Source organism: Pholcus phalangioides, unplaced genomic scaffold, assembly GCF_987345545.1.
Source record: "Pholcus phalangioides strain wild (caught in Gottingen) unplaced genomic scaffold, Ppha-v1.0 ptg000009l_1, whole genome shotgun sequence".
NCBI lineage: Eukaryota > Metazoa > Arthropoda > Arachnida > Araneae > Pholcidae > Pholcus > Pholcus phalangioides.
The window spans coordinates 11,345,145-11,369,190 of NW_028301602.1; the positions used below are offsets into that span (position 1 = coordinate 11,345,145).

General features: G+C 35.1%; 1 protein-coding gene across 1 annotated transcript in view; it reads right to left on the reverse strand.

Annotated features, from left to right (window-relative positions):
* Positions 1-685: 685 nt before the first annotated feature.
* LOC149081754 (uncharacterized) overlaps positions 686-24,046 on the reverse strand; it is a 42,578-nt gene continuing 19,217 nt past the window's right edge. Inside the window, exons 11-28 of the mRNA XM_089235800.1 lie at positions 21,190-21,278; positions 20,951-21,094; positions 20,643-20,805; positions 17,787-17,879; positions 14,805-14,905; positions 13,963-14,059; positions 13,760-13,812; positions 11,954-12,050; positions 11,670-11,786; positions 6,116-6,204; positions 5,852-5,997; positions 5,648-5,763; positions 5,350-5,530; positions 4,182-4,345; positions 2,268-2,356; positions 1,998-2,141; positions 1,709-1,871; positions 686-907 (exon numbers count right to left, since the gene is read on the reverse strand). Coding sequence (XP_089091926.1) covers positions 812-907; positions 1,709-1,871; positions 1,998-2,141; positions 2,268-2,356; positions 4,182-4,345; positions 5,350-5,530; positions 5,648-5,763; positions 5,852-5,997; positions 6,116-6,204; positions 11,670-11,786; positions 11,954-12,050; positions 13,760-13,812; positions 13,963-14,059; positions 14,805-14,905; positions 17,787-17,879; positions 20,643-20,805; positions 20,951-21,094; positions 21,190-21,278 — 2,142 coding nt within the window. The 3' untranslated portion in view covers positions 686-811. The remainder of the gene's footprint in view (positions 908-1,708; positions 1,872-1,997; positions 2,142-2,267; positions 2,357-4,181; positions 4,346-5,349; positions 5,531-5,647; positions 5,764-5,851; positions 5,998-6,115; positions 6,205-11,669; positions 11,787-11,953; positions 12,051-13,759; positions 13,813-13,962; positions 14,060-14,804; positions 14,906-17,786; positions 17,880-20,642; positions 20,806-20,950; positions 21,095-21,189; positions 21,279-24,046) is intronic.

Here is a 24,046-nt window from a genome sequence, read left to right on the forward strand (position 1 = left end):
GTTTTTTACTATCGGATATTGCTCACTGAGAAGTGGAAATTTAAAATGAATATGATGCTGAATCCCTCACTCTATGAATTATATTAAAAATTTACCAAAAATTGTCCCCCATAAACTTTCACATTAGTGAATCGGAATTATTTTACGGATTCAATTTTTTTCGATTGAAAATTTCGATGTATCATAAAATTATTAGAATGCTATTCACAATTTTTGTTTCACATTTTAACTGTTTTAACAGTTATAATGTTCTTTCGTTAATCCGAAATTTTTGCAATTGTGAAAACCAGAAACACTCATTTAGAAAGACAAATGTTCTCATAATCGAAATTAAAAGAAATATTTATTATTTTACTTCTGTTTACAAATATTATTATATACATGACGTGTAAACAACATTTGAATGCAAATGCAATGTAACGCATAAAAAAATTCAGTCTCTTTAATAATAGTATACATTTAAGCGTGAATATAGACACGCAGTGAAGTAAATTTCAGCAGTATATAAGCATGAAAATATATGTAATTACAAAACTTGACATGAAAGTACACGTGATAGTTATCGTACCGATCTTTGGCTTTAAAATGACCAGGAATGCTCATGATTGAAGACAATAATAGCATATTCGTGCATAACAACATTGTTGTTTCCGTGATTTTAAAAAAAAAACTTACCGAAAATCTTTTATTTTAAAAAAAGACTTATTTAATTATGTAATTTGAATCACAATCATTGAGAATTAAAAATACCCTTTGCTACACTTGTGCGGTCATAAGATAGATTAGGTGCTGTTAGACAATTATGAATGTCTCAGCTGACAGAATCTTCCCTCCGTTCGATGCGAAGCAGGTTACTTTTCAGCTGGAGGAGACCTTGTGTTGTTCCTTTCACAAACTCTGGAGGTACCTAAATTATAAAAACATGATAGATGTTAGATGAGGTACAGTAATTTTCTTTTATGTTGTTATAACTGAGTTTTCTTCTTTCAGGAATATTTTTCCCATATGCAGCTCATAGTTCTCGCCAACTTTGGGAAAAATGTAAAATAAAAAAACAAGAAAGAGCAATACTCTGTCGTTTTCTATTGTTTAAACTGTACGCATATTCCTATACTATCCCGGAGGGAAAGAAATGAAAGAAAAAAAAGCACCGTATCTTCCCTTTCGCTATCAAACTTTGAAAAAAAGTTGACTCCGCCCACTGGCAGTTTATCTGACAGGTTGGAGGAGATGGAAATCATATTTGACCAAGAAAAACCACAACACACTATCTGAACTCGTCATTGCCGAAATAAGATGATCTCAAGGAGACGAGATGTTTCGGAATTGTCGAAATAAGAGGCATCAAGTTAGGCGGGACATCTCGTCCGTAAGAGTTGGAAAAAAAAAGTGTGGCAGGTTCCCCCCCCCCCCTTCTTATCCGCCTTCCCTCTTATATAAAAAACATATTGTTTTTCTTTTACTTGTCAAACCGTAGCGAGGGAGAAAATACAATAACACTGAGATGTAAAGTGGGGGGGGGGGGAATCTATTCCCCATCTACGGGGTTATCAAATAAGATTCTCGAAAGAGAGAGGGGAGCTCAAATTTTTCTTGTACCTACTCTGAGCCGAAATATCTTGTTCTTGTATTCGAAGAGTTGAAACTGAGTTACCTCACTGCCGAAAGAAAAAAGTAAAATCACGAATCCGTGGTCCTTAATTTTTACCTTAGTCTCCGGGCACTTCTTCAATCGGAATTTGCTGAGTAACGTCGCAAGGCAGAACTTGATCTCAATCAGAGCGAATCTCATCCCGATGCAATTTCTCGGTCCTGCACCAAACGGTATGAATGAATAGGGATTCCTCCTGTCTTTTTCCTGTTGCGTGAACCTAAATTACCACGAGAAAAAAAAAAGGAAAATCAATGACATAATGCTGCCAATTGTTTTTTAAAAACTTATGTTAATTTGCCAGGTTTTTTTCCTATTGGACAGGAGACTGGAAAAATATCCTAACCTGTTGGGGTCGAACTTATCTGGATCCTCGTAAAATTCCGGATCATGGTGAATGGGATAGATCGGCACAGAAACTATCATGCCTTTTGGTATTTTTATTCCGGTTTCACCAAGCTCATAGTCTTTCTCCGCTTTCCTTTCTGTTCTAAATGATATAAGTAAAAAAATATTTGTAATGAGCAAGTAATGAAAATTGCGATTGCAAATCATATTCCAAGATGAATTTTACCAGAACTGCTATCATTCATATTAGTTCGAGGAAAAAACTCACGATACTGCTGGTGGAAATATTCTAAGTGTTTCCCATACGACATTTTCAAGAAACTTCATGTTCTGCACTGCTTCGTATGTTAGTTCATTCTGCATTAAATTAGAGAATCATCGCATTATCATTATCATCATTGTCATAAAAAATAACGTAAATGATATAATTCATTTCTTTTTTTTATTTTTTAAATGATAAGAAATTACGTTTAAATTTTACGCAATTTTGCAATTTGGTTATGACGAGTTTCCACTGGATTTAACCCGTGCAAAATAAGAGAAAAGTAGTGGGGAGAACTACAATAGAGGGGAAAAGTGTCTCATTGAGAAAACGACTTTACAACATGCAGGCTTGTCAATGCTAATACAGTGTAACAGGCTCTTGAAGAGGCGAAATATCTCGTCAAGGCCGTTTAAAACGATTAAAACAATAATCACAGTGATAGTTGGACATCTGGGACTCCAACCTGTGGACTCCCAACCTGGGACTCCAAACTGATTCAACACCAACCACATAATCATTAACCTGTTCGTTTGGTGGCTAGCAGTTCTACCGAGTGTCCTAGAACTCTGCCACAAAAATTGGAGGAAATATTTTTTTGCAATGAAAACCAAGGTTGCAACTCACATATTCGACTTCAAGGCATGAATGCGATTTAAAGAGTCTCGCCACAGAGAGCAGTAAGACAATGTACAAATATTCAAAATATTCAATCGTCACACTTCACTCATCGTTTTAAAAATAGATGGCAGTGCTAAATGTTCACGTACAACACCAGATACTCACTGTTAAGTTAGGTAAGCATGCACACATTCGACACAACTCATTCAATAGTATATTGGTCGAAGCGATAGACCGTAGTTACACCCAGTTTGAAAGAAAGTAAAAACCCACACACACACACACATTCGAGGGATACGTGGATTGCAAGTTAGCAAAATAGGGCAACGTTTTGCTATCATTAGCATTAGCAAGGAAAGTTCTTTCCTGTTATAGGTGGAACAACTGTTTCATCCGCATTTAACGGCGTTCTTCCCAATTTCCTCCGTTTTTCGAATTTGAATCTCTGTGAAAATTGCACTTGATATATTGTTGATAATATTGCCAAAAAAAAAAACAATTTTGGCCTCAGGAGTGACAGGGCAACATATTTCTAATTGGAAGTTAGAGCACAGGGGGACCATATAAAAATGTAGATCTTATATTTTGTTACACACTGTATTTTCATTCTCAAAACTGTTACAGGGTAATTTTTGAACACCTGTTGAGCATTTTTAAATTGTAATCGTACCTCTACGAAGGACGATTGATGAGATAAAGACCATGCTAGCACTTACAGGACACCCTGTATATAAAGGTTGCATATTTACCAGCATGCACAGCATTTTACTGGCGAACCGTTGATCCTCGAGGCATACTTCCAATTACAGATACTTCATTCATGCTACAAGAGGTTGTTTAAAAATTAAAATTAAAAAAATGAACTTTTTGTTCGGACAAAACCAATTAGGAAGTTGTTGCCCTGTCTCTTGTCATGCCAATAAAAAACAATTCCACGTAAGTGCAATACAAACAGAGATATTTGAATTCAAAAATTGGAGAAACTTGGGGATAAAAACAGGATAAATGCGGTAAAACGTGTTCTGCCCAAATTATTTATTTATTCTTATTAGTAGCAAGAGAGAGATAGGGCAACGACTTTCTTATTGGGTTTTTGGGCACAGGGTGTCCATGTAAAAAAATTTTTTTTTTTAATTTTAAGAACTTTACAACCCCTAGCAACAGGAAAATGATGCATCCAACTTCTACAAGTTATTTGGATACTTTTCTAATTGAAGTATGACTGTAGGATCAAAGGTTCTCAGTAAAATGCATTGCGTGCTGTTAGTGATGTACCCTGTACATACTGGGATACAGTACCTTGTTTTTTCTGAGTGTGTCATCGATTTCTCCAATCAGAACTTCTTGGCATTCGGGATGCACCGACAAAAGATAAGCAGCAAAAGAAAGCGCAGTAGCCGTAGTCTCATAACCTGCCAAGAAGAACAGCACGCATTGCGCAACCAGTTCGTCTCGGGATAATCCTGTGGAAAATACACATCTGAGTACGATTCAAGTGAAAAACAGCAATGAATGTTTCAAATGTTTATGAAAATTCAATTCTTTTAACATCTTTACTTGAAAACATGAAAAATAGGATATATCAAGAGACCAGTAAGAACACGAAAACGTACTGTTCAGTATAATTTCCAGAAAACTTGCAAAACAAGAAGTGGTTCGACGGACAAACACAGATTTATTTACAGAACAGAAATTTACACGTATTTACAAGCTAATCAGAGAGCTAACAACTTTCTGGCAAAGTTCAATCTCAACTGACTTTTCATCGAAATCTCTCTAATCTGGAATCTCTCCTCTTACTATCGTCTCACTATTTATAGCTCTGGTCGAAACTTCGAGAAAAAGAATATTCCACAAATTTCTGTTTCATATTCCCAGATTTGTGGCGAGTATAGTCCCACTGTCTAGAGGGGCAGAACCAAAGCGGCTTAAGATTAATCTTTAATACAGCTTTGGGCGGAACCCTCTGCAATGTTCTTGCCAACCCTCCGCGTTCTCCGCCATCGCACGTCCTTGCGCTAAACCGAAACCGGTATCATCTGCTCTTGCCAACAGATTTCGATATTTTTGAGAGTCATAACAAATTGTGCCACCTATCATCTACAGATCGTAACAGTATACAATTCTGATAACATAAATGTTAAAGAGAGAGGTGCGAACAAGTCGATGGCCAAGACAAGATAAGGCTATTTAATTATAAGAGAGTGAAAATATACAAGCGCACGCACGCTGATAACTAGAAACTCTCGGTTCATGGACATGCAGCGCCATAACCAGGGCGAGGGCGATTATCTTTCTAACAATAAGTACGTTAGGCCACGCATACACTCAGAACACCCATTCCGACATGATGTACCAATTCGTAAGAAATTCAAAAAAAGGTGCATGTACGGTAATGTGGCAATGCACAGTATGATTCAAATGATTTGCAACACCATAGCTAATTATTTATTATGCACATATTAACCTTTGTATTCCTTATTGACTTGAAACACATTCTTGTTCTCTCGATCATGGCCGAGATCATTGATGGATTTCTCACTGTCGTCTTCCAGGGTTCCTTCGTTAGCACACACAGTCAATGGATTTCTATCTCTTTGAACTTCATCCGCCTCATCCATCAGAAGTTGTAGAAAATCGTTTTGTTTCTGATGATGAACCAAAGAAAAACTTCAATAAATTTGAAAAAATTATCAAACTAGCTGTAACAGCAGAATAAATTTTTATTTTAAAAAATGTAGAAAAACATATAGAGGTGACATCACCTGACCAGTGGCTCTTCTTTGCATGATGATTCCCAACGTGACATCTCTGAAGAAATTTGTGGCTTCAGTCGGAAAAATATTTCGTCTGAGAAGTTTATATACTTTAGGAAGAAGAACTGAAATTTTGAAAAATAAAATTTAAAAATTTCACGCAATTATGAATTTCCTAAAGAATTTTAAAGATAAAATATCTACATTTCTTACAAAACAAAACCATGCTGAGTGATATTCCTTTCAGAAAAGCCATGTTCGCATGCTTGATGAATACATTTTCCGGGTCATTGTAAGAATCGACTACTGTACCAAACGCTGATCGTGCGATAACGTCCATCGTGAAAGCCCCGAATATCCTGCATAAAAAAGTATTAAGATTTGAAAACAGTTTATTTTTTGATGCCACAGGAATAATTCAAAATGAAATGGAAATTTTCTCGATCTAATTTTCCCACGAAAGACATAAATACTCACTTTTTACAATCAATAGGTTTTCCCCCCTCGCCATGTTTCTCAAAGTTTTTCAATGAAACATTTGCTGCATCTAATATTATGGACACCATCTTTGAAGAAAAATAAAACGAGTATTAAACATATACAGTGAAACCTCGATATAACGATACTCTGAGGACCAAAAAAAAAACCTCTCGCTGTAGAGAGGTTATCGTTATATCGAGAGGTGGCATCATCTTCTGTCACCACTAAATTTATGCCGCTGTTGGCATCTCTTCTGGATTGGAGTTGTTGATAGCACCATAAAAATGCATTGATAAGTATTCATTCGCAACGAAAAGTTACATAAAGATTGATAAAATTCGGATGGCTGTTCCACGCTGTAATGTGGTTTACCGTATTTAAGTAGCTTCTTGATAAGTTTACTAACAATTTCGGAGGGTGGATCGTGCAAACTACCGAGGTTATTAAACACCCTTGATCGAACAAACACTGCAAGGAATTTAGACATATCAAAGATAATATTGAGTGTTATATACAAGTAAATACTGTAATATCGTTGTAGCGGTTTCAAAATATCTTTAAAAAAATATCATTATGGAGGGATTTATCGTAGTAGAGGATCTCGTTGTATCGGGAGAAGGTCTCGATATTATTATGATATTAAACATTAGACTACGGGAAATTCCAAACAAGAGTTTAAATAATATCGCCGTAGAAGGATTTATCATTATATCGAATATTATTGTGGCGAGGTTTAAAACTAGTAATATCTTATATTATTTATTTTCTATTGATTACTGTGCATTTCTTGAAATTACTCTCACATTGGCGGGAGTATGGGACGCTCTATAAGCAACAACAAACATTGAAGTTTATTCTAAACAATAAATTAATACTGAGCTATAAGCTCAGAAATACACTCATGTCCATAAATTAAGGATAATGCCAGCTCCGGCAAATAAAGGTTCAGAAACAAAACAAACGTTACTTATTCATAAAGCCCATTTATTAAACAAAAGATAAAGAACAAAAACGATGGTGTATGCATGATACCATTTATAAAAACTACGATTTTTGCTCCCTGGAGCAATTGTAAAAAATATCTCCTTTACAAAAACTTACTAGCTATGCTGTGTAGTCCAGTGGTTAAGATATCTGACTCTCATCCTGACGACCCGGGTTCGAATCCCGGAGTGACAAAGAAACGCGACTTCTGTGCAAGTACAAAACTCAAACTAATTTCAAATGTTCCAAGTATCCTTACGGTCCTTCTAAATCCAGTTTGAATACGTGCCTTGTATTCCGTAGCTAAATATCTCACTCTTATCCTGACAGACTGCAATGACCAACCGCACTACTTCTGTACAAATACGGGAGTCAAGCTAGTTCCCAATATTCCATATATCCTTACAGTCTACGTAAACCCAGTTTAAAAAAAAAACAACAAGCTGTGTAGTACTGTGGTTAAGCCATCTGACACTTATAGCCGCTGTGGTGGTCGAGTGGTTATAGTGCCGGACTCGTGATGCGAGGATCCGGGTTCGAACCCCACAGTGGTGGTCGGCTGAAGTTGGTTTTCTGTGGTTCCCAACTTCAAGGCGCAAATGCGAGCCGATCTCCCCGTTAAAAAGTCTCGCCACAGAGAGCAACAGTCCTACAACGGTAAATCATTCAACCATAACACTTCGCTCATAGTTAGTACAACTGGGGGCAGATGGCAGCACTACACATAACAAGCATTACACAGAAACAAACTTTACGTCAGGTTGCACTACACGTACACGCACATTCCCGCATGCTCTCCGAAGTTCCGGTACACATGTAGGAGGTGGTTGAAGGGCTGCAACTCGTCGGCCAAGCATGTCCCATACATGCTCTATCGGATTCAAGTCAGGTGAGAATGATGGCCATTCCATACGGGTTACATCCTCAGATTCAAGGCATTCGTTTACGATGTTTGCTCGGTGAGGACGGGCGTTGTCATCCGTAAACACAAATTCTGCGCCCATGGCACCCCTAAACAAACGTACATGTTGTTCCAGAATGATGTCCCGATAAATTTGGGCTTTCATGGTTCCGGTTTGAACATGCAGATCTGTTCTGGAACCCAGTATAATTCCACCCCAAACGAGTAATGCTGCACCACCGTAACGGTGTCGTTCAATGATGTTGTCTTGGTGGTAACGGGTACCTAGCGTTCTCCATATGAAAGTCCGACGTGAATCAGACTGCAAGCTAAACCTGGACTCGTCGGAAAACATCACACAAGCCCACTGTGACGATGTCCAAATTGCATGTTCTCTACTCCAGGCTAATCGCTGCCGACAGTGAGTTGCCGTGAGCGGAACACATCTGACAGGCCTGCGAGCATATAGACCAATATCTCCCAAACGTCTGTACAACGGTTTGCCTTGAAACTGTGGTACCCGTGGCTGCAGATAGCTGACGAGACAGGTCGGATGCTGTGCTCCTTCTGCTTCTTTTGGCAGTTACTGCCAAATACCGGTCTTCATTCGGCGTTGTAACTCGGGGGCGACCTGTACTGTAACGTCTACTGACATTTCCGTTATCTTGGAATCGTTGCCAAAGCCTAGAGATGACACTTTGGGCAATTCCAAGTTCCTCGGATACTTCCATCTGAGTACGCCCATATTCCAGGCGGCCGATAGTTCTACCACGTAAAAACTCATCCACATGCGTCCTCTGTGTCATAACTATTCGCTTATGGCACTGAGCGCCTTACAGAACTCTTGTGAACAATTTCACTTCTTTGCCACCATTCCTTATATACCTCCCTCTCACACTCTCGTCATTGTGACGTACTATCGGCATCATCTGGTGGCTTCCTGAAATTTGCATATCATTCTTGCAGATGTGTGTGATAATTCTACAGGTGAAATTTTTACTTTAGATTTCGATTTCGATAGTGTGATTCTGAATTATCCTTAATTTATGGACATGAGTGTAATTTAAATACGAAAGTAAATGTCGCATTAGTGTATATGCAACATTTTTCTAGGAAAAAAATTTATAATTTTCATTTAAATAATGTTTATTTGCATTCCACAAACAAATATTTCTTTAAAAAATATTTATTATTTACCGTTAACATAATTTACTTATTTTAAATTTTAATGTTTTACAATATAGTTCATAGTCATTTTCTTGGGAATCGTGTGTTTTTAAAACAAAAATCAATGCACCCCCCTCCCATTCTTTGGAGTTTGTGCTGGAAGCCTTTAAAGTTAGATTTTTCAAAACATAAGTGTCTCGGCGGATAAACTAAGAAATACCGTACATTCCGTCATGTCAACACGATTAAATAAAGCTACATGAATATTCGCATAAAAAATAAGATTAACTGAATAAATTCCACCACATTTTGTAAAATTCCTAGAAGTATTCTGTAATTAAATTTTCGAGAGAAATTCATATGCATACACTTTTTTTAAACGATTTTTTTCTACGGATCAAGTTTGGTGCTCAGTTTGCATGCTAATAATTCTTCAATATATCTGAAGGTGAATCAAGATTTTGTACTGACTATACGTTAATGCACTGGAGGGGAAAAAAGGGAAGAACTTGGAGAATTCGCTTCACTAATGCTTAAGTTGCTCGGATTAGTCATCTTTTACCGTGAGAGGGTTCTCTTACCTTTATTATGTCACCAATTAATATTTGTCCATAATAAAAGCAAGTCCTTGTGAAATTTACGATTTTTTTAGATTGATCATTGCCTATATTGTTCGTTATTTAAAATTGAGACATACGTTTATTTTGATGCATTTTTCAAGCTACGAAGACAAATGAAAAGACACGAATATTTTTCTTAATCTATATTTCCTTTATCAAATTAACTTTCTTCCGCTAATTGAACAATTTCTTGTGTTGGATGTTGAAATATCTAAATGTATTTTTGTCTTAGTGTAAAGGTTTCTCTTTCATTATGTGTTTTTGGTTACTCTTCAGCTTCTTTTCTGAATTGTTTTTCCTTGATGATACTCACGCTGTCAACATGGCCTTGATTTGATGATGTTCAAGGTTGTGCTGTTGTTGCTTGCAAAAAAAAGAAGTCTATCTTTATATATATTTTTTCCCTCTCATTCCACTTTTTTTCCCCTTATTAGTGTGATATATTCTAATCATTTAATTTTTTTCCCCTTCCATTTCACCGTCGTTATAATCTGCCTCCTATTATGGTTACTGAACATTTCAGCTACATAAAACTTGATACGAAAGACCCTAAAAAATTAAAATAATTATAATGGCTTATTGAGAAGCCTTCATAAACTCTCGTTTGATTCACATTGATCATGTATTCAAACCTTAAAAAGCATTTCCTAAATTCTTGACTAAATGGCTCTTTGAATTTTTGTTACTGCTCTCCCATTTTTGATTTATTTCTGAAAAAAAAAAGTGATACGTTTGCGTATCTACTTGATATTGACCATTTTTATTGCACATTATGTTCTGCAGAACTTGATTACCCGCGTGCGGATAATTGAGTTTTCTAAATTGATATTTCTTTACTTGAATTAAATCGATTCTCCAATCAGACTAAATCAATTGTTTTTCAATTGGAACTAAATCAATTGTTTTTCAATTGGAACTGAATCAATTATTCAATTGGAATTGAGTCAGTTGTTCAATTGGAACTGGATCCATTCTGAATTGAAACTGAGTAAATTTTGAATTGAAACTGAGTAAATTCTGAATTGAAACTGAATAAATTTTTTAATTCAACTGGAGCGATTCCGAATTGGAACTGGATAAATTGTTTAATTTAACTGATGATGATGAACGCCAGGGTCTCTGGCGTTCTTATCCCGTTGTCGAGATCTCTTCCAGCCCAGCTTCGTGGCAGAGTCTGGAACAAAGTGAGTGCACCTAACAGTCTGAGTGTGTAGCTAGTGTTTTGTATGATATTTCAGTGCTGCCATCTATACTTCAAATTGTGAGTGAAGTGTAATGATTGAATATTTGTAACGTTGTAGGCCTGTTGCTCTCTGTGTGTTTAATTTAACTGAATCGATTCTTTAATTTAACTGAATCAATTCTTCAATTGGAACTGAATCAATTCTTCAATTGGAACTGAATCAATTCTTCAATTGGAACTGAATCAATTCTTCAATTGGAACTGAATCAATTCTTCAATTGGAACTGAATCAATTCTTCAATTGGAACTGAATCAATTCTTCAATTGGAACTGAATCAATTCTTCAATTGGAACTGAATCAATTCTTCAATTGGAACTGAATCAATTCTTCAATTGGAACTGAATCAATTCTTCAATTGGAACTGAATCAATTCTTCAATTGGAACTGAATCAATTCTTCAATTGGAACTGAATCAATTCTTCAATTGGAACTGAATCAATTCTTCAATTGGAACTGAATCAATTCTTCAATTGGAACTGAATCAATTCTTCAATTGGAACTGAATCAATTCTTCAATTGGAACTGAATCAATTCTTCAATTGGAACTGAATCAATTCTTCAATTAAACAATATCAAGTACAGAAAAGTTTCCTATTTGTAGTTTACCCAGCAACCTTCTTTTTGATTGACCTCACCTTTTTGATTTTTCCTGATGAGAAAGCTGGTGTGATGATAGTCCTCACTCGTTTCCATTCTTCATTTTTCATATTCGACACCATACAGTCCAACATGTTATCTGCTGACGTAAACTCCTGAAATTCATATAAAGTTAATAATTTTGAAATTGATTGAAAAACATGCTACATACATTTTTGCAAGAATTGGAATTTCAACGGGGAATAATCAACGGTTATTCTCCGTTACCATATGCTATGATGGGAAAAAATTCGGTAATCGATTTTGTAGAAATTCAACCTACTCGTCGATTCGGAAAGAACTGAAAATCCTTGATAAAAATGTCTTTCAGCAGTTCAGGATCACTAACTGATAATACTGGCCTGGTAGACTCATAGAACCTAATGTGAACATACACAATAAGAAAACGAATTTTTCACCACAAAACTTAACTCTCTATAGTTCGATGTATATTTTAATATGGCAAATACATGATCAAAAAACCCATCCCAATGTCTTTACTCAATTATTTAGTATTTTAGAAAGTACATCTTTTGTGTGTTTATACTCGTGTGTGTGTAAAACATTGATAAAAATGAAAGGAAAACGAGAAAAACAAGCAAAAGAAACTGAAGGGGAAGGAGAAAACTGAATAAGGTCGGGATTACATACGCACTATAAAAATTTGATAATAGCTCTTTTATAAAACTTAAAAAATCCAACCAATAAGCAAATTCGTTACATTCGAGCAAATGCAACCGATGATCTTATTGGTTGTATTTTTCAAGTTTTATAAAAGTTTTGCAAATGTGATTTTATAAAACTTTAAAAACACAACCAATAAGCAGATTGGTTGTATTTGCTCGAATGTAATCGAGCAAATACAATCGAGATCAGCTTATTGGTTATATTTTCAAGTTTTATAAAAGCAATTTTACAAAAAATTTTACAGTTTAATCCCGGCCAACACCGTATACAAACAAATAGGTTGATTAGTTGTGATTTGCACAATTGTTGTCATTTATTGGTGAGGCTGGTGAATGCGTCTGCATATTATGTCTTTTCATCTAGGAAGAGTTCCATGTCGGTGTCATTTCTTGAGAGCTACTGAAATTTTACGTGCTCAGATTTATGAAATCGCACCAAATTGAGGGAATCGGAAATAAAATTCTAGGTATAAAAATTATTCAATTTTGCTAAGATTTCATCTGTCTAGAGGTAACTGTAAAATAAGGACAGACTTTATGTTCTACCCTTAATTGTTCATTGTAACTAATCAAAAAAAACCGACTGTAATTAATCAAATTGCTGTGTAATTGTATTGTTTGAATTAAAAATATGCTAACAGCACCCCTTTGCATCTCTGTTTTCAAAAAGAATTTCAATACATTTTTATTTTGGAATGAATCATAGAAGAATAAAACAAATTCCATCAACACCCTTCCCACTAAACTCAAACAAACCGGGTTTTATACAGGGTGATTCAGAGATGTATCGCAAAACTGAAAGGGCAATTCAGGCATACGATGAGGATCCAAAATCACGTGGGAACATAAGTACGCAAACTCCACGCGGAGCCGCTACAGGGAGCTGCTGCGTTACACACTTTTAAAGTAATCCCGAACTCAACAAGCATGAAGTCGCAATTCTAACATAAATACGTTAGAGGGCCACACATACACTCAGAATGTGCATTGAAGTATGTACCGATTCGTTAGAAATTCCGCATGGACTTTATGCTTGCTGCTGCTACTACTAGTTAACCGTACATGCACGTGGTGGATTCCTCAGCGGCGTTTCTAACAAATTGGTACATGCCGGAATGTGTGTTCCGAGTTGTATGTGTAGCTCTGTTCCGAGTAGCCCTAGCGTATGTATGTTGTCAGAATTGCGACTTCATGCTGGCTGAGTTCAGGATTAATTTAAAAATGTGTGACGCCACAACTCTCTGTAGCGGCTATTTTGGATTCTTATCGTATGCCTGAATCGCGCCCTTTCAGTTTGACGATGCTTTTCTAAATCATCCTGCACAGGCCTGAGTATATTTGTGTATGCATTCTGCTTTCTCTGATTAAAACATTTATTGCCTGAATGAACATTTTTTACGCACCCATGCACTCTTCCATACTTTTTGTATCTTTTTTGGTGAACTTCATGTAGTGGCTGAAATAATACACAAAAATATCATTCGAAGTAATTTCAATTCATCAAATAGCCATTCTGAAAGCATAGTTTATATAGTTTTCAAGAAACTGGTTCGGCATAAAAATATATAGGCCTATTATCTCTATTTGAAATTCGTAATTGACCAACCTCAGTGAAGTTCTCGTACAGTGATCCAATTATAGGGACCGCTGGTGCTGATGGCACTCCACGTTCCTTCCAGTAGTCAAAAGGCTTCGTGAAGTATCTGCGAAATAAACCTGTAAGACATGTTTTTCGCGCACACACACACACACAGAGAGATAGTATCATGACATTTATTATTTTCAGATTTCACTTTGTTTTTATATATTCAGGCCTTTAATGTTCGAGTACAACAGTAATTGTATTAAATTCTTCGAATTATGTGCAGTAGAACCTCAATTACCCGGGGTAATGGTGGAGAAGAGGAACTCGGATCACTGAAAACCACGGTTAAACCGCCGGGAATAAGAGGAATTTTTCAAATAATGAATTTTTCCAGTTTAAAATCAATATTCGGTGCATCCTAATATCCATGTCAAATAATATCAATTTAAATAAATAAAAAGCGAAAATATTTCCAAAAAAAAGCATTATTTATACATTTACCTATTTAATACACACACACGCTTTCCAGACTAAGATGTGGGATATTTGACCGGTCCTCTCACAATTTTATCCCTTAAATTTAAACAGAGTATATTCATTAATAAACCAAATGGCTTTGATTGCATTCATGGGGGAATCTAAATGCCGCTTTTTCTAGGGCCCTAAGTCGAAGGTTTTCTGCGACGAATTTTTTTGTCCCATCGGCGTCCGCAAAAGAGAGGTTATACATTGTACTATGAAACATTGTACATGAAACTTAAATTTGAGTTTGTTTCTTTTTTTCTTTTTTTAACTCCTAAGTCTTCATCGTGCCGATAAACATACGGTAATCTTTGAAACGTTATCAAATGAAACACCATTACCTGTATAGATATTTTAATAGCAGAAACGTCAAGGATCCGAACGCGAACGTCCAGAAAATATCCATATTCAGTAGGAATGATAAGAGCCAGCCTGAATGCGTTAAGACGTTTTAGTCATCCAAACTGTCTTTTCTCACAATTTCTGTTTCATAACACTAGCCAGCAAGGTACTTGGCAGTGTTCTTTAGTCGCCAACTGTTGTGAATTGTTGGCGAATCCCTCCCACCATGTAGCGACGACGTTTAAATCCATGACATCGAGAACTGCGTAATGTTTACATCACAACATTACAAGGTCGTGTCAATGCCTTCATTTTTACACGCATACTTTTTTCCCCCTCACGTGTTCTTAATTGTGAATATGTCGAGTTTGATAAAAAGTAATTAAATTTACAACCTTCAATTTAGAATCTTTAAATTTTCAATCTCTGGCCGTAAATTGAATAAATTTGATCCATTTGTGAAAGTTGTAGTTTTAAATTCATTCTAGTTTCGAATGCTTTTTTCTTCTATATTGATCACTAGAGCGAGGGGTTTCTATGACTTAGCATTTTTTTTTTTTTTCACATTTCACTGTTTTTACGTCATAGAGCATATATTTATTATTTTAACCCATTTTTAACGACGACTTTGATTTTTTAAAAACAAAAAATAATGAAGGGAACCACTTCCACCATTTATTGGCAAAGAAGAAACGTAAAATTTAGAATGGCAAATCTAACCAACCGGCGTTAATGGGTTAAGGCTTTAAAGCAGTGGTTCTTAACCGGGGAGTGCGAGATGGAAAAAAAAGCCATGACTGATTATTCATGAAAATTGAAATAATGATTAAAAAATTTTGATTTTTTTTTCAATTCTTACAAAAATATGAATCATGCAAATGTTTCCACACACCTCATGTCTTTGCAGAAATACGTCACACGAAATTTGCGTTGTAAAAGTTTCTTTTTCGATTAGCGTCCATACTTGTTTTCTATTTTGGTTGAGGAAAAAATATCATTTACCTAAGCTATATTTCGTAGTTTGTTTACATCGGTACCTCGCGTTATTAGCACGCTGTGCTTAGATATGATACTGTCGCGAACACGTGACTCAGGAGAAACGTAAAAAAAATCAGTCAAAGAAACTTTACTTTATAGTTATTGCGGCTGGAATTAATAAGTGAAAATCTATTCAATAAGTATTTTCTTCGAAATGTAAATTTTTTTTAAAGATAGTAATTGCTTCTTTTTTAGTTTTGTTTTTCAATCAATTTTCAAAAAAATAAAAAATAAATAAAGCTAAAATGTTTTACCAAATGTATTACTCAAGTCTGCGTGTATTACCACACCAATACAGAAACACAAGACAAAATACAGTCGAACATATTTACGAAATCGAAAAGATACAGATAATATTTCGTACTAAACGAATTTTGTATCAAGCAATTAAACAGTGAATTGATTTATGTCCAATGTGAAAATTATTTAATTCATATTAACCCTTTGAGCGGCAATGACGAGATATCTCGCATCCATAAAAGTCTCTCATTTTGGCATTGGCCCAAAGAGCCCAGATATTTTGTAAAGTTGGTTTTCTTAATGGAAGCTTTTTCCCTATACCCCTTAGTTTACATCTGCTGAAAATCTTCATTTAAAAAGTTATGGCATTTTGGAGGGAATTTCAGTGTTTTCTAATTGCCGCTTAAATTGTTAAGCGAAAATTTTATTTGGCAAATTTGTCTCGAAGAGGTTCGACTATACCTCCATTTCAGCATCAAGTTTATAAATAAATTTGTACTTTCAAGTTTCTTTTCCCTTTTGGGGTAAGTTATACTTTTAGGCAGTAAACTGTCAGTTTGTTAGAGAAAACCAAAATAATTTTTTAAAAAATCTGTTATATAGGCCGGGATTACACTGTAAAAGTTATAGAAAAGTTCATTTATAAAACTTGATAATCATACCAATAAGCCTATTGGTCATATTCACTCGGATGTAACCGATACGCTTATTGGTTGAATTTTTCAAGTTTTATAAAAGAACTTTTCTTAACTTTTATAGTGTAATACCGGCTTTACTGCTTGAATGAGAGAGGCCTGTACATTTTACAGTTGGTAAATTAAAGAATTTCAGCTACAACTAATCATTTAAAATAGTTTTAATGGCAATTAGGTATATCATTTCACTAAAATTAACTTTATCGGAAATGGAAGAGGAAACTTTTTATTCAGCTGTGGGTATTTCATTGTGAGCACCCTTTGAGCACGGGCTACGTCTAACTCTAAACCAATGTTTCTCAATATTTTTCATTGCGCCCTTTTGACCATGGACGCATATTCCATTTCGCGAATTACAGTACCACGAGGAAATATATATCAAATTGCATTGCATTGTGCTTAGCAACTAGCTGCAAACAGGCATAACAAGATACAAAGACGGCCATTTCTCGAATACAGACAAAGGTTTTCAAATGTCGTTAATCTGTTACGCCATCTTTACTATTTATGTCACTTTTTTTGTATGTTGTTCAGTTCTTTTTTATGATTTAGCGTTATCAGTGAGAAGGAAATTTTGATTTTTTTTAAATTAATCAAAAAAGAGTTTATAACTATGATAAATAGTTTAGTGCAAAACACACATTTTTATGTCAATTAGTTTTTTTTTTAAATTTTTGGAATGTATCATAGACTTCTCTCCCATGCATTTTTCATGCGCAATTAAGATACTAACGTAATAATGAAAGCGCTAAATGTTTTCAGATGGAGAAAACATTCATTATATAACACTACGGTAATTTAATAATAGTGAATCAAAAAAAAAAGCAGTAAGCTATGATGGATGTTCAAAAATATTTATTCAAAAAAGTTATTTTATTTTAATTTATTTATTAATTAAAAATAATTAGCTGATTTTCATCGTATAATTATACAAAAAATATTACACCCAGATCGATTTCTTGATCACATGTTCGATTAAGTGCTGTTAGCATTCACGAATGTTTCTCAAATAACAGCATCTTTCCTCCGTTCCACACGAAGTAAGATACTCTTTAGTTGCAAAAGGCCATGTGCTTGACCCTTGATGAACTCTAGTGGTACCTACAAAAACATTAGAAAAGACCATTATCAATACGGCACAGCATCACCTTATATATATTTTTCAAAAACCACGTCAAAAACAATCGCTTTTACTTTACCAATGTATTTGAGGGATTTACGTGAGAAAAACTATCTGCATCAAAATGAACAAAATATAATATGATTTTTCATAGGCCATAGGAAATTTTCCGCCATAATATCGATTGATGTTTTTAAGTTTGCCGCAGAACTTCAGCTATTATTATACAGGGAGCGCAAAAAGCCCGATGAAACTTTAAAAATGAATAAAAACCGCAAAAATAACCGAAATAAAAAACGGTTTGCAGTGTTAGCATTGCTAGGTCACGGGAATTTTTTTAAGACGGAGAAAAAACCTCAAAAACAGCCGATAGGTGGCGCTGGTACGAGCGTCTTCGGTGGAAATCTGCAAAGGAGAAGATTATAAGAACTTGCGGTTCAAAAGAAACAGGGGATTTAGAAAAAGAGATCTCCCACTTCTAATCCGAGCACAATTCTTGTCTATCGCCATTATGGGCAATTTACTACCTGAAAATGTCGGCGGAAAAACTTTGATTTTATCGTTTATAAAATTTTATATAAATTTTTGGAAAACGATACTGAAAAATAACAGGAACTCGGCTAAACAGACTACTACTACTACTAAACCCCACGTACACCTCGTCCATATTTTATCGTTGTAGACCTGTTGCTCTCTGTAGCGAGACTTTTTAACGGGAGATCGGCTCGCATTCGCGCCTTGAATTTGGGAACCACGGGAAACCAAAACAATCAGTTAAGAAAGAAAGTTAAAGAGTTAATTCTTATAAAATACTTAGGTCTTAAATATGGATTCAAATCTAAAATGGAAAACCCATATAGCAGATGTTTAAAAAAAATGAGGTTTTCTCAAACAAATTTTATCATCCAAAATATAAAGTAAATCACAGATTTCTATTGACATTCTATTGCGCATGGATTCAATCACACTTAAGTTATGGCCTTGTAACATATGGAGGAGATTATTTAACTAACATTAGAGTGAAATGACCCGGACCTAAAACAAATTTATAAAAATGCTTTCAAATCAAATTGAAAGAGTTAGTTTGATTCATTATTTAAAAATTTAAACATTTTACCAATCAGACATTTCTATTTCTATAAAGTATGTATGACTGTTTATTGAAATTTTAACTTGTTTGAAAAACGTACAGTGATTAATCCAGTGATTAACAAAACCAGATATTAGTGAACCCTAAACCTCATTTTATGCGAAAGTTTCATATACCTAGCCCCTAAACAATATAAGTTCGCCCCATTAAATCTACAAAACATTCAAAATGAGTACAATTTTAAAAAATGTTTGAAATAGTTTGAACTCTCGATATCTAATAGAAAAAATTACTATTGTGAATTACTATTTCATGTTCACATTGAAAAATTTCTTGTAATCAACAGCATGGTCCATGTAATCCCTTGGTGTTTCGTAATTGATGTGTAATTATGTCATGATTTTGAAATAAATAAGAAAAATAGGAATAAGAAATCTAAACATTATTTCCCCGTGAACATTTATTTAAGAATTATTCATGTCCTAATGTATATGCTTGTACACTGAAGAGCCAAAAAAAACTGGTACACCTGCCTAATATCGTGTAGGGCCCCCGCAAAAGTGCCGCAACACGAAGTGGCATGAACTCGACTAATGTCTGAAGTAGTGCTGGAGGTAATTGACACCATGAATCCTGCAGGGCTGTCCATAAATCCGTAGAAGTAAGAGGGGGGGGGTGGAGATCTCTTCTGAACAGCACATTGCAAGGCATCCCAGATATGTTCAGTAATGTTCATGTCTGGAGATTTAGGTGGCCAGCGGAAGTGTCTAAAGTTAGAAGAGTGTTCCTGGAGCCACTTTGTAGCTCCAGGAAAAAAAGTGTAACGAAAAAAGCCTACCTTTTCATTACAAATTCAAAATCGGACCGGTAAAAGTGATTTTAATAAGCCGCGGACACTGTATACATGGTTCGTTTACACTCAAGTCCCATGGCCGCAAAATACCGTTGATCCTAGAGAGGCATATACTTCCAATTTTGAAATGTATCCACAAATAACGTTTAGATCTTGGATAAATTATTCATATTGCAAGGGGTTGTAGAGTTATTAAAATAAAAAATATTGATTTTTCTATTCGGTCACCCTAAATGAAAATCTGATTTGTCCTAAAAAATTCCGATTAGAAACCTGTTGTCCTGTCTCTCCTGAGCCTCCAAAAAGTCCATGTTTTGAAATGCAATATTCGCTGAGATATTTGTATTCAAAAGTCGCTGAAAATGAGGGAAAGAAAAACTAAAGGATAAGTCCATTCTACGCGTCATATGCTGTGCTTTCACCCATTTTCTCTCTCTCTCAGCGACTTTTAAATTCAAATATCTCAGCGATATTGCACTTAGAAACATGAAATGTTTTTGTTAACCTCATGAGAGACACTGAAACAACTTCCTGGGGTATTTTAGGACAGGGTGAAAAAATAAAAAGTTAACTTTTTTAATAACTATACAACCCCTTGCAATATGAATGCCGCATCTGAGTTATACACGTTATTCAGAAACTTTTCCTAATTGGAAGTATGCCTTTTTTAGGATCAACGGCTCACTAGTAATTTGGGGTCAAGGGACTCAAGGCATCACCCAACATATAATAATGCTAATTTCTCTCTGTGAACTGTTAATTAATTAATGATTTAAGTACATTGAAGTTTCTTGCACATACCTTGGTTTCCGAACACCTTTTCAATCGGAACTTGCTGAACAGTACCGCAAGGCAGAATTTGATCTCAATCAGGGCGAATCTCATCCCAACGCAATTTCTTGGGCCGGCACCAAAAGGTAAAAATGAGTAGGGGTTCCTCTTGTCCTTTTCCTCTTGGGAGAACCTAAATAGACAAACAGTAAAAACAGGAATCCAAGCACCGGCAACTGCGGTGTAAAAATTTCAGTCGTACTATCAGCCTGTCTACCTTTCGGATACTTGAATAAAACGAGACAAAGATTGAAATAACATATGAAGATCTCTCTCACCGATTCGGGTCGAACTTTTCGGGATTCTCGTAAAATTCTGGATCATGATGAATGGGATACACGGGCACCGAAATGACCATGCCTTTCGGTATTTTAATGCCGGTTTTACCGAGCTCATAATCTGCCTCCGCTCTCCTCTCAATTCTAAATGATACGAAAGACATGAATAACAACCAAAACATGTTTGAAACAAGCTAAAATTTTTCATACTGATCAGCAGAATTTGACTGAAAACTTACAATGTAGCCGGTGGAAATATTCGAATTGTTTCCCATATAACGTTGTCCAGATACTTCATGCTCTGAACTTCCTCGTATGTAAATTTGTTCTGCAATTTATCAGGGGGAAGAAATAAAAACATTTAAAAGAAGATAACAAAAAACGTTTGCATTTTATTGGTCCGTGTTCATTATCTTGTTACAGGAGGGAGAGACACTAATTCAATTGGTCAACAATGCTTCAACTTTTTTATATAGCATGAGTGGAATCAGTTTTCTTAAACTAATTTTGGGTGCTGAATTCAAATATGAATGCAAAAAATGTCGATCACGTACAGTTTTTTCTGTATGCTTCATTTTTTTTTTTTTTTTTTTTGAAATACACATGCACTATTAAAATGCATTTTGAAAATGGAGATAATTGGTATATTCGTAATACCAAACTACAATGTATTTATTGTTGTAAACAAAGAGTTTTTTGGGGGGGTCCACAAGGATTTTCTTTCAGAGGAATTTTTAGTTTTTAACCTTCAGAAAAGCATTTAAATTAACAAAAATCGACTAAAATAGCTGATAAAGATACATATTTTACTAGTCTTTCGATTCTTTAATTTTTATAAATATATTGAAAAATACTTTTAATTTTTGATCGCTTTGGGAGGGGCTCAAGTCCTCTATGCAGCTCCCCTTCCTTGGGTACACCACTGATCAGCCCCAATTTAATGTCAAGTGGGGGCAGCAAAACTCATTTAGAATATTAATGCATCTGCGACATTGACTTAAGTCCATTTATTGTCTAAAGCGTTGTACATAAACATACAACGTTCGTTTCTCTTTCAACTAAAATAACGGAGAATCCGGTTGAAGTTAGAGATAAAATCAGTGTCCCCATCCTGTAAGTTTCAGATGGCAAAAAATAGAAATGTGATTCCTAGTATCATTTCACACGTATAGCCTAAATATGTAAATTTTGAAAGAAATTCAATATCAAATACTATATAACAAAAAAAAACTTAGACGTGATGACCATTTTTTTTTAAGATCTGATCTGGAATCCGCACCCAAAAATTAATTATCAACAGCTAAACTTTTCCGTGTGAGGAAAACCTTGAAAAACCAGTGTTATATTTAAGGGGTCTCCTAAGTTTTAACATGATAAAAAAATTTCTTATGCAGAAATATTATTAAAAACGTTATTTATACCCATTGATTTATTTCAAATTTTTACAACATATATTCGATTATATATGCTATCCTTTGCCAGTGTACAAAATTTTACATATCTCCAATACTTAATTGTTTACAGTTTTAAAAAAAAAAAGCATTAAAAATAGCTTATACGCGCGTGATAAAATTGCATGAAATCAATATAATTGAATAAAAAATTATTCAAAGTAAAGGAAATTGTTCAGTTCATAAAATGGTGAAAGAGATTGAGATTTTATCATTTCTCAATCTTTCCAAAATTAAATTTTAAATTATAAAATTTTAAAAAAATTTATCATCCAGTTATTTATGAATGGAACTCAAATCTTTTTTGTCATTTTATGAACTGAACAGATTTATTCTGAATCAATTTTTGTTCAATTTCAATGATGTCATGCTATTTTAGCATGCGCGCAAGCTGTTTTTAATGTTGTTTTTTTTTAATTTGTAAAAAAATTGCGCATTCGAGGTATGTAAAATTTTGTACTAGCATAGGATATAATACAGAATCAAATGCATGTGGTAAAAATTTGAAATAAATCAACGGATAAATAGCATTTTTAATAATATTTCTACATAAGACAGTTTTTACCATGTTAAAAGGTAGGAGACCCCTTAAACCAAAGGTTCCCTACTTCCATTCTCCAAGTGCACTCTGTAAATTCGTGAAAGTCTTGCGCCTTGCGTACTCGCTGAAAATGCATCCAAGCCATGCATGTATACCAGAGATGCACACACTCCGGCCCGTCAAGGTGTTCCGGTAAAAAAAGCAACAATATACAAATACAAATACAAATACAACGCCACAACAGGCAAAATGCCCAACGAGGTGGCTGATAAAAAGATGCCCATAAAAATATGGTTGTCATATGTTTCAAAAATACAGCAACCCAATTAAAAATGCAATTAACACAAATTACAAACAATATATACACATGATAAAATATTATACAATGCCCATAAAGAATACTTATGGTTGTCTTATTCTAAGAATGGATAGCTTCTCGATTTACCCCAACATGTTTATCGTATTTCTTTTTAAACGTGTCAATTGTGTTACAATTTACTACCTCCGGGGGTAAGCTATTCCATTTATTAACAACCCTATTGGAGAAAAATTCCCTGCGACACCATAACCTTGCATTGTCCCTCACCAATCGATACTGGTGTCCCCTTGTAAAAGCAGTCGATTGGCGGTGTACTAAAAGTTCATGGTCCATCCTATCCATCCCATTGAAAATTTTGAACACTTCGATCATATCTCCTCGACACCTGCGTTCATCCAATGTAAACATATTCAAAAAATGAAGTCTTTCTTCATAACTCAAGCCCTGTGTGCCAATAAGGACACGCGTAGCTCTTCTCTGCACCCCTTCAACCAAGTCTATGTCCCTCTGTAGGTATGGTCTCCAAAACTTTACAGCATACTCCAGTCCAGGACGAACTAAGCCTCGAAAAAGCGGAAGAATGACTTTAGGAGAACGCGAAGAGACCTTTTTGAAAATGAGACCAAGCATTCTATTCGATTTTTTGACAACCGCTGAACAATGTTCAGAAAACTTAAGTCGCTCGTCAATGAGAATTCCCAAATCGGTGACTCTAGTTGCATCCGGGATAGTGACACCATTCAACTCGTAAGAGAACCGTGGGTTGTTCGAACCAAAATGAGCGA